Genomic DNA, 17,144 nt, shown 5'->3' on the forward strand with positions numbered 1-17,144 from the left:
TCTGGTTTGTGAAGGTGAAATTATTGAGGTTTTTTGAGTATACTTCGTTTGGTCAGTGACTTTGGCTAGAGAGCAGCTTATTTAGTTTTTAGAGTTGTACTTGCTATATGGATGATGCTCTTTGGTGTATGGATTACGTAGCTATGTGGAAAATCATAATGGGAAGCTATAACGGTGTATGCAATACGTACCTTGTTAAAGTATTTTATTAGCTTGTGAGAGCACGTAATTTTATAAAAGTCTAGTTCAGTGCTAGACTCCAGTTTCCACATAGCAGACAATATTACATCTTTTTATTGGAACAACAAGCATTAATAGTATAGTTTATTAATTTCTTTTCTATAATTTGCGCATAATAGATTAATAATGTCTTTTACTTTTAGGTGCTGGAGATCAGAATTTATTTACTTCCTTATATCCTACGCTTTCTCAGCAGCTTCCTAGAGAACCCATGGAATGGAGGAGGTAAACTTACATTTTATTCTGTGATACTACTCCAGCGTGTGTTTCTAGACTTGGGAAAGTGTATATTTGTTGTGCTCTGAGAAGCTCTTAACGTAAATTAAGTATAGCAACCAACTTGAGGAAAGGAGAACTTAGATAATCGAGGCAAACGTGCACTTCAGGTTGATCATCTTCACGCTTCAGCTATGTTGAAGTTCACCTAAAGAAAAGTGATAGTAATGCTGTGTTTCTCTTCTCGGTTTTGTGGTTTGTGGGTTTGTCTTGGAGTATGCTTTGAAGTGCTTTGGCAGTAGTGTTCCTAAAGTGACGTGCTCTCTCCTTAATGAGAATATAGGTAGAACTTATGTGGAGTTTTGTGTACTTCCCTGCGGAAAGTTTGATATGGCACACAGTTTTCTGGTTGGAAAAACATGTTTGGGGAATTTTCTTATTTGGAATTTTCTACTTTTAGAGGTCCTAGAGATACTGAAAATCTTGAAATGAAAGATGAAAAGCTTCTAGCTCCTGTTTTTGCAAAAGGACCATCTCTCTCATTTCAAGTGATACCGAATTTTAGTTAACTTTATACAAACTGCAGTAAATGTAGTTTGTGACTTTCCAATACCAGAGTATTTCAGTTTATTCCTCTTCCACAAAATGTGTGTTAATTTTTATCTTCTGCTACTATGTATGTCTTGTCCACTAACGCCAGTTTTTAAACTTTGTAGGTCTTACGGCCGGGCTCCGAAGATGATTCATCTAGAATCTAACTTTGTTCAGTTTAAAGACGAGCTACTACCCAAAGAGGGGAATAAGGCCCTTTTGACTTTTCCCTTTCTTCATATTTATTGGACAGAATGTTGTGTAAGTATTAGGAAAACATAATGAAAAACTGAGTACTCAAATTTAAAAATGAAATTGTTTTGACTTTCTGCTTGTGCTCTCTGGTAATTTTCATTTGTTTTTCATGCTTATCTGCACAATAAAGTCTTCATTGCTTAAGTTTGCATACTGCTATTGTTGGAAACAAAACTTAGTCAGCTTGAGTACTTTTTGCCATAAAGCAGTAGTTCCTTGTAACATTCTTGACACCAAGCAGACAGGCTTTTGAATAACCTATTTTCAATACTTTGTCACGAAGAAACCCAGGATCTCTCAGTGTTACTGCAGTAGCACAGCACGCTTGCTTCATGGACAGGGAAATGTGGACAGAGTATTTCAGTTATGATCTATTCATATCTTCCATATGTATCGAGTATTAGTACGTGTCCACAATCTGAACTGGGCAAGATTTGGAATGTTTTAATCCTGTTTATCCACAGTTCACCGTTTTTTTGATTGGCCTCTGTTATGAATTAATTATCCAGTTGAAGAACAAAGGTGACATCTGATCTGTGACCAATCAAAAAATATCAAGAAGAGCTTTAAGGGTTGTCTGAATTGACCTGTTTAAAACCAACCTGGAAGCCAAAAAAGTGCCAAATGCTTCTGTGGTTTTTTGATTTTTACAAAAAAGCTTTTAAACAGATTAAGATTTGAGCGGTCTTAAAAGGCACAAGTATCTCACTTCTGTTACAATGTGAGAATAAAACAGTTCAGCTTTGTAATTTCAAACATGGTTTTGTTTTAAAATTTTACATGTTCCTGAACAAGAGTTTAAATTATGTTTAAAAATCTTACTTTCTGTAATCTAATGAATGATAATATGCCAAATACAATATATTTAAATATACTATATAATTAACCAAAATACTAGAGATAAATTAAATTCAAAGACCAAAACCTTTCCTCGTTTGATTTCTTTCAGTAAGTGAACTTAGTGTCACTAATTCTATTTGATTTATCTTTCTGTTTGTCGTCTTTTGGAACAAAATTTGCTTTTTGAAATTATTCAGAATGTCCGTTTGATTTGATGATTCACCAATTCTCATCTCAGGACACAGAAGTGTACAAAACTACAGTCAAGGATGACATCACCAAGTGGCAGAATGTTCTCAAAGCTCACAACTCAGTGGACTGGCTAATTGTGGTAGTTGAGAGTGATGCCAAGAAAAAGAACAAAACAAATATTCTTCCCCGAACCTCTATAGTAGATAAAATAAGAAATGACTTCTGTAACAAGCAAAGTGACAGGTAAGCATCATTCTACTTGCAAACTTTATAAGCTTTTGACTAGTGTGTTGATTTAAGAACTCAACTCCCTATGTAACAGGTTCCTTGCTCGGTTAAGGACTTCCTTGATGTCCAGCATCCAAGTTCATGGTATCATAAGACCTGTGCTTTGAAGATGACTGACACAAGCCATAAAGGGAGAAGTTTATTTTCCTGGATTCGTGGAGGCTTTGAAATGGTTTCAAAAACCTTTCAAGTATCTCCTCCCAGCTAAGAGAGGTTTAACGGAAATGGTGTGGTAATAATCAGTTTTTAGTACTTCAGGGTTTTTTGTTTGCTTAGATGCTTGAAAAAGTGTTACCAGAATTACAGGTAGTGGGAGTGAAATGAGAGGGGAATATGAAGCTAATAGAGCTCGTTTTTTACCAATGTACTTTCTGCCTTTCACTTAATCACCTTCCTGCTATGAGGCAATTGGCTTAAGCCAGTTTCTTCTGATGTTTTTTTCTAAGGAAAAAAAATAATGAATATATGAAACCGTTTCTGCTTTCATTAAAGTCAACAAAATACTCAAATCTTTATTTGAAACCAACTTTGGTAGACACTGTCTTCCTTATGCTGAAACATTGCACCGGATCTATTATATGTTACATTTTTTTCTTTTAACTTTAAGAATTGACTTTAAACAGGATATTTTTCCCCTTAAAAATGAGAGACAGAGTAAATATTTGAAGTTGAAAAGAGTAGGTGGAAGCACTCATTGTACCTTGGTGTGAACTGACAGTGACTGGCAGGTCAGTGTGTTATAACATGCTGTACATTGTCAGCTCTTTCTTTGTACCTAGACAGTGTTTCATATGTTACAGGATTGTTTGGGCATATAATTTGAACAACTCTAATTCAGTTAGCTTTTGTTTTCTAACTGATTGATGGCTTGTTTTAATTGTTTTGCCATAGGATAATATGACTTTTCTAACCAGAGATAGTGTTTTACTTGAATGAGAGATTTTCCTGCCTTTAGAGATATCAGTAGGTTTTTTGAATCTTACTAAATTGTGCTAGAAAAACTGAGGAAAGAAAATGCTCTAAAAGGCTGATTTATTTGTGAATTAATGGGATCTGTTTGGTTTTTTATTTTCTGAGAAAACAGTGGAAGTTTTAGCACATAGGATGTGTAAAACCAAATTGAGATACTATAAGAATATATTATGGTGGATTATTTTAAGTGACTTAGGAAAGGCTGACTAGATGTGATCTAATGGATCTTGTTTTGCATCTTGCATAATCCTTGCCAGGAATAGCTGTAATTACTGTTCTGCTGATTTGTATTGCTAAGCAGACTGTTTTTTGTCTTGGATAGCTACAGCATTATGTTTAAGGAATTGGATAATGTATCCATTATTTGCTTCAAAAAAAGCAAAGCTTTATAGTACTCGGTTTGTGGAAAACACTAAACTCTTCTCCTAAGTCCTATCACAGACTTAAACATACATGGAAAAGTTTTGTAAAACCGGTCAAAATCCAACCAACCAAAAAAACCTCCAAAAAACCCCAAACCTTCACATCCCACCCTCAAATAAACAATAACCCTCAACCTCGTTTTTTTCCTTTGATTAGTTTTGAATGAAAAACTAGATTTGTTCATTCTGAATCTGTCAGGTATGCTCAGTATTCAACTGTGCATATATATGTGAATTTTATGTTTACCTCTCCAAAAATTATTTTTATCAATCTCTTTACAGATGTGTGGTACTTTCTGACCCTTTGAAAGACTCTTCCCGTTCTCAGGAATCTTGGAATGCCTTCCTGACCAAACTCAGGACATTGCTTCTCATGTCTTTTACCAAAAACTTAGGCAAGTTTGAAGATGACATGAGAACTTTGAGAGAGAAAAGGACTGAGCCAGGGTGGAGCTTCTGCGAGTATTTCATGGTCCAGGTAAGAGTCTCCTTTTATTGAAGAAAGTACTTGAGTTCTAGTTTTAATAATGGCAGTTTTTTGGTTGTAGTTGGCTTTCTGGTACTTTCAGCATTCTGCTCATTCTTAGAGGGTTGGGGCAGGAAATATGAAGACTGGTGTAAAAGCAGCATTTTTACATCTTTAGATCTCTATGGAGCAGGTTTATGTTCCATTGTAATACAGTGCTGTTACAGAAGCAGAAGTTTTTCAGGCTTACCAGTTTTGTGAACCTCAGCTGAAGCAAGCAAATTGCATCTAGAAAATGTTTTAGTAGTTGCTCTTGAATTGTGGGTAAATGTCCCATTACTCTACATGTGCAAAGACACTCAAACTTGTCATTGGTATTTAATATGAATGTTGCTATGCTTTCTTCATTTAAATTATTATCTCTATGTATAGAGGTGATTTTTAGAAAAGTGTGTATTTTGAAGTAACCCATTTAGAGAATTCAGGGTTTTTATGTTTCTAAGTAAGTCTTTGTTTTATATGTTATAGAGAAAAGCAAGAAACTCTTGTTCCATAAATTTAAAAATCTTGATTCCTTTGGAATTTTCTGGTCCCTATACTGTGCCGTTCTCCACACCAAATTCTACCTTATCATTGCGTCTCCTTTGACTTTGTGTGTTACTTCTTGTATATGATATATCTAAATCATAGACTTTTTCTACTTACCACTTTTTCTTCTCTCTCTCTGTGTATAACTGAACCTTTATTGATACTGCAATTGGGGCCTTCACAGTGGAAACAAATTTTTGAATGTTGGAAAAAGTAGTTTCCTGAGTTCTATGCGTGGATGGGGGCAGGCTGTAATATCAGGCACGACTACTATCAGTAACGCGATCCTTGCATTGTTTGTGTGTCTAAAGGAAGAACTGGCCTTCGTCTTTGAGATGCTGCAGCAATTTGAGGATGCACTAGTGCAGTATGATGAACTGGATGCCTTGTTTTCTCAGTACGTTGTCAACTTTGGGGCTGGTGGTAAGTGTCCTAAAATATTATGTAGTTGTTAAGTGTATTAATTTCTTCACTATACTTTGACTAAACAACTTTGTACCATATGTGTACCTGGCAGTGAAGATGCACTGAGCACTTTGTGCTCTTGTTTTATGCTGTATGCGAACTCAAGTGTTCATCTGTTATATTCTCAAAGTGTTGGTTTTCATCGGTGAAGCTTAAAAGCAGTTTCTGATGAAAACCTGCATTTTGCTCTTGCTCCATGATTGTTACGAAGGGGGAGCACTGAAGCTGGTTGATTATGCAAGTATCAGTTTGGCTGAGATACAGTTACTTTTTTCACAGCTCACTGCCAAGTTATTCAGTGAAGTTCTTCCTGGAGAAATGCATTCAATTTTGCCCCAAATTACATCAGATGGCATGTGGTAGTCACTGCAAAATTGAAGAGAAGTGTGTGCTTAATCTGCACTGCATAAGATTTAACATTCTTTTCAAGAAACATTGCTTTGCAAGAAGTATCAAGTAACTTTAAACTGTTTTAATGAGCTAAAGCATATGTTATATAACAGATTTAATCAGGTATTTGTTATATATCTGGTAAGAATGTAGTGCAGGAATAATTGCGGTGACATATATTTGTTCTGCCTGAACCCAATGCTATACCAGAAAGTGGGGGCACATCTACCCATGATGGCTGAGTAAGAAATACTTAAGTAGATAAAGCTTGTTTGTTTTGTTCTTCAGGTAGGCTTAATTGCTAAGAAATACATTACAAACTGATTGCCACTATGCTAATAATAAATACGCAATTAAGACAAAATGCCTATGGGGTGTCAGTGTTCTGAAATTCAGTTATCTGCTTAGCTGTGAAAGTTCTGCTGGTTTTCATTTTGGTTTTGAAGTTAAAGACATTAAGTCCATTATCCATATGATAAGCTTCAGAAAGAATAAACCAGCTCACATCTCTGGAGGGAGGAAGAAGAGGCTTTGATAGAAAGCAATGGTTGATTCTTGGATATTAACTTTATTTACTTAGATGGTGCAAACTGGCTGACGTTTTTTTGCCAGCCAGTGAGGAGCTGGAATGGTTTAATTCTCCGAAAACCAATAGACATGGAGAAGAGAGAGCTAATTCAGAATCAAGAAGCTACTCTACTGGACTTGCGTAGTTACCTATTTTCTCGCCAGTGCACGTTATTAATCTTCCTGCAGAGGCCATGGGAGGTTTCGCAGCGAGCACTGGAGCTTCTTCACAACTGTGTGCAAGAACTCAAGCTATTAGAAGTGAGTCAGTGTAATATATTCTGTTATGTGAATGATTTTATCCAATGGTGATCTAACAAGACTTTTGAAGTTTAGATGTCGGTGACCAGAATGCAGTAAGCACTGGCTGTTGGTATCAAAATGGTGCTGTAATAACAGATTGTAACAGTGCTACAGTTGAATGTTTCATCATGAGGATGTCTTTGGAGAGAAATTTGGAGACATCACTTCGGAAAACCAAACCTGTGTTTAGTTAAAAGCATTCTAGTCTTCACCTGGAAAGTTAACTTCTTAAGCTGGTAGGTAATTTGTCTGCCTCTTTCCTGGATTTATCACCAGTCTCTTGAACTATGGTGCCCATCATTTAAATCTCTTAAGTGTTGTATTGAAGAAAATAAGGCAGAATGGTTAATATGCTGATATGCAGGCTAGCAGTCTATAACAAAAAGCAGTTTTGAACTAAAAACAGTATCTAGAGAAGGGCTTCTTAATGCCATGCAAGTTGGATAGTGCTTGAATCCTTTTGGTGCCCAGTAGTGCTCTTCTGTGTCACGCGTATATCTCTCTCATCCAATGGCAGAAGAAAGAGATAGAAAGAAACAAGTGACAGCGCTCAAAGCTTTTTGTCATGTTGAATGCCTCTATGCTTTACCCCTCCTCCCTCTGTACCTTAGTTTCTGGTGGTGTTTTTAATCCTCTAAAGAGGCTTTATCAGGGACATTGCATCCTCCATGTGTGACCACAGATGTCTATGAATTGAAGTACATCTTTCGGAACAGTATAACGTGCGTGAGAATATTTCCGGATTTTACCTTGCGGACTCATGCATGTCCTTAATCCTGTGGGTGTCTGCCTCTCTGGTAGTTTTATCTGTGCTATTATAACAGTAGCTGCTAACTTTTGCCTGTCTAACATTGTGGTAGTAAGTTCCATAAGTTCCATCTGTTAAACTGCATTTAAAAACAGAAGGTCTACTTCAGATGTGTTACTGACACCTCTGTGTATTCTAAAACCAACATTTAATTACCATAGATAGGATGCCTTGTGTGTGGTTTGTGGTTGATTTTTCTTTCCAAAATAAATACATGCAGCCTTTTAAATCTTTTAAATCTGAAATTACTTCCTGCAGTTCCCTTTTTACTCCACCCCAAGTCTGTCCTCGCCTCTAATGCTCAGGTCTCTTCTCTGCATTGTCTCTTATTTCTGCTGTTTCTGTCCTGTTGAGGTGATCCAAACTGAATGCAGGTGTTCAGGCTCTGAGAGTGGCACTTACCTGTGCACACCATGTAGATATCCTTGTTGTGATCCTTTTCCTTAGTTCAGGCAAAGCTCTTAATGAGGCTTGACACCACTGAAAACAGTGGAAATCTAAACTGCTCTGTTCTTCTGATCTTTCTCTTCCTGACAATTCTTTCAGAGTTCAGACCTTTATTTTTTTTCTTTTCCAAATGCATTGTGCTTGTATGTTTCCTATTGCATTGGTCAATTATCTAGTTTATTACAGGTTTCAAGACTGTGATAGACGAGATCTCTATCTTGATTCTTGAAATATTCAGTATCAAACTCCTGCCTCTCTACCATGCTTGGACTGATAGTCTGTTCTTGGTCTTTTTTTTTTCCCCCCCTTTCTGTGCGTTTTTTTGTTTATTTGTTTGTTTTTATCACCTTCTTTAATGTTATCCAGGACAGATGTCTTATTCTTTAACACGCTTTTTGTTGTGAAGAAAATTTAGACTAATTTATTTTTCTTCAAGTTTTTTAATCTATTTCTTAGTGTACTTTTTATTTCATTCTCAGGTAGATCTGATGTCTCTTCAGGAAAACAGTATTATATTTACAGAAGTTTTTCCTAACTCTACTTTCCTTAGGCTTAGTTACTAAATTCTTGCAATTTTTTCAAGTACTGGTACCTGTTAGTCCTCTTTCTTCTCTTTCATCTTGGTGAATGTATCAAATCTAGTTAATATTGTCACTGTTTAGTTGCTTTGCTGTCGTTGTTTCATGAATTAATATACATAAATTATTTAGGAGTTAGTGAGAGTTGACCTATTTTTTGTGTATTCTTAAGAGTAAGCTCTTCCAAGATGCTCTGCTACCTTTTATCAGGAAAAGTATTTTGCTTCTCTCATCTAATGTTTATTTCCCAGTTAATTTTATCTGTTTATCTTCAGGTGTCCGTTCCTCCTGGAGCTTTGGATTGTTGGGTATTTTTGAGTTGTTTGGAAGTCTTACAAAGAATAGAGGGGTGCTGTGATAGGGCTCAAATCGATGCGAATGTTTCCCACACAGTTGGCTTATGGAGCTATGCTACTGAGAAGGTAAGCAAATGATGTGTTGCAGATGTGGTATTACAGTTTTGAAGTAGACTGATTCTGTGGAACAAGTTTTGCGCTTCTATTGTGGAATTTAATCTGGGGTTCTGTGTATTGTCCTGAATCTAGTCTGGATCAGACATCCAGGTTTGTTTCCACTTATTCCACTCTCAGATGATGCCTGGGAACAGCTAGGATGTGTTCTTCTCTTTGTCTGTCCCCTTCTTCCTTGCCACTAGTTTGATAATGACTGGCTAATTGAACTCCAGAATGGACTCAGTCTGTGTTGACCGTGAGGAACATGAATTCCAGTTACAGCAGGAGAAGCTGCCTGGATTTGGATGCATTTACCATTATAAATAGATATTACAGCAATCTGTTTACATAGGTTTGGGTTTTTTTTTTTCAGTATATTAGTATGGTACTAATAGACCTGAACGCGAGAATGGACTCAGTCTGTGTTGACCGTGAGGAACATGAATTCCAGTTACAGCAGGAGAAGCTGCCTGGATTTGGATGCATTTACCATTATAAATAGATATTACAGCAATCTGTTTACATAGGTTTGGGTTTTTTTTTTTCAGTATATTAGTATGGTACTAATAGACCCCTAATTTCACCAGAAGTTTTACCCTTGGCAGCTTGAGAAAGAGACAAATAAGTAATAATTTGTGATTTTTTCTTTTTTTTTTTTTTTTTTTCCAGTACTACCCCTTACCATAAAGTAAAAGTTTTTAAAGTGGCCTTTTCGGTTTGGTTAAGGCCCTCACTAATTACATGAATGCCTTTTCAAGTTCCACTTATCCGTTTCTGTGAAATAATTGGTATCAAGGTTGCTACTGCTTTCCATTGTTGAAAAACAGTTTAGAAAGATGACAAACTCCAGAAATTACTGAAATAGCATACTGAGATCTTTGTGGATGTTTTTGAAGAACAGTGTAAGCTCATCTTCTTGTTTGCATAATCTGAGGAATATTTTTCTATTTATTTTAATCGTAGTTTGCTTATATTTTAAGACTTAGAAGTCTTAGGAATCCTCTAACTGACCCTAGGGAGGTACTTGTCTTATTACAAAAGCAGAGAAAGACAATTTCACCTTGAAGTGAAAAAAAAAAAAGGGGGGGGGGGGGTCAAAATAAAGGAAGCAAAGAATTGTTTAAAGCGGTGATTGTTGCATCACATTCTTTTCATGCTCTTTACATGTTTCTATGGAAGGTATGTAACTGAGTTGGAAATAATCCCCCCCATTCATAGCTTTTCTAACATGAAGGATAAAGGGAAAAATTGTAGGATAATGAGTAGTAGTAAGGTAGAACACACTGAATGGAAGAAATCTAGCAACTAGTAACAAAGCTAATGGCTGTTCTCATTTTTTATGGTGTAGAGTAATATGACAAGCTGAGGTTCTTTTCCAGGCTTAAATTTGGTAGTTAATTGACTTATTCTAAATTAATTAACCAAATGACCAACAGAATGAAACTTCTTTAAGACAGTATCCTCTGCTGACTTCTGGGTATCAAGCATACCAGCTGCTGTCTAGAAGGGGTGTTATGGTAGTTGTATGGCAGTTTGAACAACGTTAGCTATGCTAATCATCTCTTTTTTCAAGGAGGTTTTTCACCTGAATACAGTACTTGAGGTGAATTTGCAGGCTTGTCTGATCACTGTACTGGAGACTGCCTGCATTTCTTGGTTATATAGTTTTAAAAATACAGACGCAGTTATTGGAAATTATCTTCTCCAATAACTGCCAAACATCTCAAGCTTTGTCCAAGTTCATATGGAAAACCAGAAGGATTTATTATGATTAAGTAGTATGCATGTAGGGATGTGTGTTTTCTATGCATATTCTAATGTTTTTTGAGTCGGTAACTTACATGCAATTTGATTCCTAATAAAATTAATTTCTACTGTGAGAATAACAGTTACTTTTGAAAGGTTCTCTACTTTCTTCCCATGAAGCAATGTTAAAACAAATCTTATACGCAGCATAATGTGACAGTGGAAATGTCTTGTATTCTAGGGATGATGTAATAGAATAAAAGGGAGTTTCAGACTGATTTTGTAGACTATTGAAACAAGCATCTCGTTTCTCTTGCAGTTAAAATCTCTGGGTTATCTCTGTGGACTTGTGTCAGAGAAGGGACCCAATTCAGAAGACCTTAACAGAACTGTTGATCTGTTAGCGGGCTTGGGAGCAGAACGCCCTGAAACAGGTATTACCAGTATGCATTCTTTCTAATAACTGACATTGTCTTAAATATGTAGCATATAAATACATCACTAATAATACTTTCCAATTATCCCAACATATACATTAATAGAACTCTGTTATCTCTTACGTGTTCTTTAAATGAACAACTAATACTTTAATCTCGTTCTGTTGCAAGTTTAAGTTTTTTCCATTAATGCTCCATTTATCAGCATTTAGGAAAACACTCTTGAACAGTACTGGTTTCAGACAGGTATAAAAAATAAAATTATTTGAAAAAGAAATGGAGCATCCTTGATCTGATGCAAAGAGATAATATCACTGTAATTCCAGTTGCAGGTTATGAGTTGAAGTAATATTGAGTGGCTGAACAATCAATTTTATTTACTCCTTGTGGATTTTATTACAAAGATATTTCTGAAGGGAAGAAGCTTTCTGATGTTAAATATGCTGGAACAATTAGTATCTTTGAATCATTAGCTGACAGGCTGGCACTTCACTTGCTTTTGTAGGTGTGCTGTACGATTCTTAATTCTGTGATGTCTGTTGTATTTATTTAAAATCGAGAGTTTTTTCCTCTAGAAATACTGACACATTTGGTCTGGCAAGGATTTCTAAAATGAGAAAGCTACTTCAGAAAAAACTTGGTCTTGCTAACCATTTTCCTTTAAAGGCATTGTTTAAAGTAGTAAAATGTCTTTAAATTACTGGAGTTGTGAGAATATTACTCTTGGCACAATATGGTGTTTAAGTGCAAGGGTGTTTCTAGGTTGAATAAATGTTATGAAACACTGTGTGGAGAAGTTAGTACAGCTACTGTGTTGCTACTTGCCTTTATCCTGCTCCCCTGAACAACATGCATGTGTGCATGCATGCACAGGCAGTTGTGAAACAGCCTTTCTTGATCTTATTTTGGAGCCTGGGGAAGAAACTCATGATTTGTCCCTAAGTGTTAGTGACATTTCCCACTTAAAACTAACTTCAAGTGATCTTTCCACTTTCAACTGAAGGAAAAAGTGGGAGGTGTGTGTGTGTTACTCAAATAGGAATGCATTTGTAGGTGACACCTCTTGTTCTGCTTTTTTCTAAAGCCAATGCATCACAGAGCCCTTATAAGAAACTTAAAGAGGCCTTATCATCTGTAGAAGCTTTTGAAAAACACTACTTAGTAAGTATGAGGTTTTGGTTATTTATATTAGTTTTGCCTGTTTATACTATAGATTGAATAGGGCAAGAATTTTCAAACCTGAGAAAGATAACACTGAGAATGTAAATCAGTATTCCTTTATTTTGGTATCAAAGGTTATTGCTTACACACTAAACATTGCATTTGTAGCTGTTTTTTAAGACCTCTCTGATCATACTGATTTGTTAAGGAGTAGTCACTTAGCTTATTGTAGGATATTGTTCTGAGTTCTTATTTAAGTGATTTTTTCTAGACTCTCCGTAAGAAACATTTAAAAATGGCCTAAGAAAGGCTTTAGGAGCATATTTGGAGTAATTTCCACGCCCTATCAGAATAGATGCTTTCTGACAGATACTCTGCAAAGTATTTTGGCAGTTGGAAGCTCTTAAGCAATTTGTTTTGAAGGATAGAGTGGGTATTAATACGCTAAGTGAAGGAGAATGAGTTTCTGTGTAAGGTTGCTGATAGTCAGAAGGGGCTGCAGATTTGTAAATATGATGTGAAACGTTTGTCTGTATCTGGCCATATACTTGAGAAAAAAGTTTGGCCGTGGTACAAAGTGTGTGGTGTAGTTCTGTATGTAGTTGATTTGGTTTTGAAGTATTAGTTGTGAGTGTCTGGAGCAGGCTCTGATATTGCTCTAAATACTTTAATCTGTGGTGTATCCTGGAATGGTACACTACATAACCCTGCAATGATGATCTAATTGCATATAGTCACTGAGAAGCAGGTGCTTTCAAAAAAGGACAGGAGGATTCAAGTGTAAAGAAGTGCTTGAAATTGCATCTCATCTATTATTTTGGTGGGTTTGGGTTGCCTTATCTAATTTTCAATAGGCTTTTTCTGCTGTTTATAACACAGTTATGTGATAATGACCAGCTCTAGAAAAAGTGAAGATGCCAGTCACGTACTGCACCATATTGTATGTCGGAGGCAAGGGGAAATCTAAAAAAGTGACTCAGTCTGGTCATTTTGTTCTACTAACTTAGTCACTGGCTATGAGTTTGTGTGAAATACCATCTAGCTATTAAAAAAAAAAGCTTATAATATAAAACTTATAATAGTTTCTTTTATTTTAAACAGGATCTGTCCCATGCCACCATTGAAATGTATACAAATATTGGAAGAATTCGCTCAGCTAAGCTCGTGGGAAAGGATTTGGCAGAGTTTTATATGTAAATGAACGATTAAAATGTCTCAAGTGCATTAGCTTTGAAAAGTTTGAATCTATTCCGTGAGGAAAATATGCTGTGTTTTAAAAAGGCATTTTAAAAAGTGCTTTTTCAAATGTAAACATACCCTAAGTTTAAGGCTGTATTTCAGAAAAAACAAACAAAAGGAACCCCAACAACACTGGCAATCTCTTTAACCCAAATTCTCACCTTATGATTTAGCACTCTTACCTTAACCTTTAACGTAGGATGTTATGTTCTTCGGCTCGATCCTTTCTTCTCCTAAGGAGAAAAGGGCAATGGGGCAAGGGGAAGAAAAAGATAACTTCATTTGCTCTAGCCTGTTTTGTACCATGGCTTCTGACTTTGTTTACAGTTTATAGTTATCTTAACGATGTATGTGTCTATATATAACTATGAAAAGCCAGAAAACATGTTCTTTGTGATCAGTTTCATATTTGAGGTTAGGACTGCAAAATGTTTGTTTACCTCACTGTGAAACTTGCAGTGATTTTATTCCTAATTTCCAAATGTATTTTTCTGTGTTCACCCTTGCTGTTAAATTCTACTGAAGGAACCTCCTGTGTTGGTTTTCTGTTTCATTTTATTTTTCTTATTTAGAAGAATTTGGGAGTCCTGAATGATTTTTTTTTTTTGGGAAAACATGTTTTGGCATGTTTCTCACCTATGTTCATTAAAGAAGTCTGATCTTCTAGTCACGAGAGATTCTCCTAAATTAACTTAAATCTTCACCTGTGGAAATAATGTTACGTTTAAAGACTACTATGGAACTGCTGTGTAGTAATAAAATTATTTTCACTGAAGCGTTTGCCTGCTTTAACATTACTGAGTTAACTGGCAGGAGCTTGAGATGGCTTTTTGGGGGGTCTTCACCTTACGTGCTCTGACTCGGGATAGATCTTGCATGTGAAGCCTTTCATCGACGTATATTTACACGAATTGCAGTTCTGCTTGCTTAAGTGAATCACATAAATGTAGGCCAATATGTTGATCAGTTACAAGCAAAGTAAAGAGCATAGTGATAGTGGTTCACTCCCTCTTGTTCTGCACTGATATGCACTGTATCCTCTCATCATTGCTGTTTGAAAATGTGTGGAGTTTTCATGGCTATAAAGGTTCTTACATCTTTCTATACTTATTTCTTTATTTTTAAAGGAGGAAGAAGGGGCCACAGAAGGCAGAAGTCTATCTTCAAGGAGCACTGAAAACTTACCTTGCTGAGGGCTGGGCATTGCTCGTCACACACACGAGAAAACAGTTAGCCGAATGTCAGAAACATCTTGGGCAAATAGAAAAGTATCCTCTAAAAGGTGGAGCCTGAAAAATCAAGACCGGAGAAAATTATACTTCTGATTATTTTTATGACTTATCTCTAACTTTTGTTTAACAGTAGGGACTGTGAAATCATCATTAGACAGCTGAATTATTTCTTGTTTCCATTGTTACTGTTCATTTGGGGAGGGTTATTTAATTTTTTCATTTTTGATTTTTTAACATCTGGGTCAATTAAAACCTTTTGTATATGCTTGCTGCTCTCCATTTTAAATATGTTTAGGCTCTTGAGAGTGGTGCAACATGGATAGTTTGAATTTTGTCTTTAGTTTAGCAGATACCATAGAGTTGTTTTATGATTCTGTTTATACTACTTCGTTATGGAAGTTTTTATGTGGTACTGTTTTTTCATTTGGTAAATATGGCATTATAGTGTCTTCCTATATTAAGAAGCTTAATTTCTGGGCTTGCTTTCTGTAACTTCTACCACCTTTTTCCGTATCTGACCTGGCAAGGCCTCTTCTGGTGACTTTTTTTCCGGAAGTTAAAACAGAGGCTTGGAAGATGAAAATCTTGTGGCTTTACTGTGGTGTGTAGCGTGTTAATATTTTTTTTGCTATCATTCATTTTTATTTCTGGCTTTGAACTCTGCTTCAGAGGAAGGGTAGGAGTTGTTTGCTTTTAAGTTGTGTAAAAGCTCAGTCTTCAATGTGTGAATGAAATCTTCTCTGTAAATGCTGCAGAAATGCTAAGTAACACTTTGAGAGAATTACTTGGCTCAATCCTAATGTTTGACAGGCTTCAAATTCTTCAGTTTGATACTCTGCGTTATTTTCACAGACCAACTCTCTCCACTACAGCTGTATTTGTTTAAATATTAAATCTTGTTTGTGTTGCTATGTTGTTGCTACATTCAAGATATGACGAATGTGTCAGAGGGGAAGAGACTACTGACTGGCTTTGAGTGTTCTGTTGTATTCTTTGGCATTAGAAACAGCGTAATTTGAATTCTGCTTTTCACTTCAACCTCGTTGTTGCCTAAATTTTGGAGCTAAATAAGTAACTTGGTTCTAATCTGAACCATTGTGCTGCATGCAGGATATTAGATACTATAGCAAAAAGGCAAATTTTCATGAATTTGTGGTGGTTTGAGGGGGAAGGGTATTGCTTTTATTCATGCCATAGGTATGAATGGAATTCCTCTAGGCATTCCAAATTGGGGTGATTAGCAGGCGTACTTTCTGCAAGACAGTTCTTACGAAAATTGTAAGGAAAGAGCTTTTTTTGAATAGTCCTTCTAGCTTTTTGAAGTTGCTGAGGTTTGGTTTTGGTGTTTTTTTTTTTTTTTGCCTAAGAAGCTTATATTTTAGTCTCTTAAGTGACAGTACTAGAAATCTTACTATATAGCTGAGCTAAATTCAAATTTATAGTGTATTTGGGAATTTATTATTTTTTATTATTTGTTTTTGTTAGAACTAGACTTAGGTATTGTAAATGTCTGACTCCTTTGAAAGTTCTTACATCAGTTTTAAACACTCTTAAATTTTTTTGCTTCAGTGCAAATGCTCTTAAAGAACCTGAACCAGTAATACTGCAGTCTTAGCTAAATACTTAAATGTGCATTTGTACCCCCAGTGCTCAAAAGTATAAAAACTGTCTTATGACTTAGTTATGGAAAGCGATGCTGTAACAGATGGCAAATTCTCAGCCAAGTAAACTGGAATATAATCAAATACTCAAGTTATTTGGTTCTAAATGTTGGGTGGGGTAATGCAACACACTGGGTCTGTAACTTACATGCTGCGTTTATTGTCAAATAATTTTCTTTGCTCTCTGATCTTTTTAGATGGGGGAAGATTGCACAGGTTAATAATGGATCATATTTTAGTAGGTTTGCAAAAAGTAGAGATTCTGCAATGTTCTCAGATGACAGTAATTCTTCCATTGTTTCTTTTCTAACAGAAGAGCATGGTGATAATAAAAGGTCTTGTGTTAAAAGGTTAGAAAAGCAGTTCTTGAACTGTCTCCTTTTCAGTCAAATTTCTGAATGTTCTGGGTTTCTACCTCACATTTCCTTAACTTTGTTAGTTATCTTCAAACAAGCAGCCTTTTAGCTGGTGATAAGCACTTAACAGAAGGTGAACGCAAAAGCTTTTGCCAAGAAATTCTAGATTTTGCCAATCAGAAAGCAGAGAACCAAGGTAAGTCTGGTTCTTAAATTCTGAAAACTTAATCTG

General features: G+C 35.9%; 1 protein-coding gene across 1 annotated transcript in view; it reads left to right on the forward strand.

The window, feature by feature from the left end:
- Positions 1 to 383: 383 nt before the first annotated feature.
- Positions 384 to 17,144, forward strand: part of TRAPPC10 (trafficking protein particle complex 10) — a gene marked incomplete at its 5' end in the record, with an annotated part of 31,398 nt that continues 14,637 nt past the window's right edge. The window contains 12 exons of the mRNA XM_010138114.1: positions 384 to 465; positions 1,173 to 1,308; positions 2,381 to 2,577; positions 4,299 to 4,494; positions 5,382 to 5,493; positions 6,506 to 6,753; positions 8,904 to 9,050; positions 11,146 to 11,260; positions 12,348 to 12,424; positions 13,526 to 13,617; positions 14,791 to 14,931; positions 16,996 to 17,108. Coding sequence (XP_010136416.1) covers positions 384 to 465; positions 1,173 to 1,308; positions 2,381 to 2,577; positions 4,299 to 4,494; positions 5,382 to 5,493; positions 6,506 to 6,753; positions 8,904 to 9,050; positions 11,146 to 11,260; positions 12,348 to 12,424; positions 13,526 to 13,617; positions 14,791 to 14,931; positions 16,996 to 17,108 — 1,656 coding nt within the window. The remainder of the gene's footprint in view (positions 466 to 1,172; positions 1,309 to 2,380; positions 2,578 to 4,298; positions 4,495 to 5,381; positions 5,494 to 6,505; positions 6,754 to 8,903; positions 9,051 to 11,145; positions 11,261 to 12,347; positions 12,425 to 13,525; positions 13,618 to 14,790; positions 14,932 to 16,995; positions 17,109 to 17,144) is intronic.

The sequence above is a fragment of the Buceros rhinoceros genome, unplaced genomic scaffold (assembly GCF_000710305.1).
Source record: "Buceros rhinoceros silvestris isolate BGI_N320 unplaced genomic scaffold, ASM71030v1 scaffold19326, whole genome shotgun sequence".
Classification (NCBI taxonomy): domain Eukaryota; kingdom Metazoa; phylum Chordata; class Aves; order Bucerotiformes; family Bucerotidae; genus Buceros; species Buceros rhinoceros.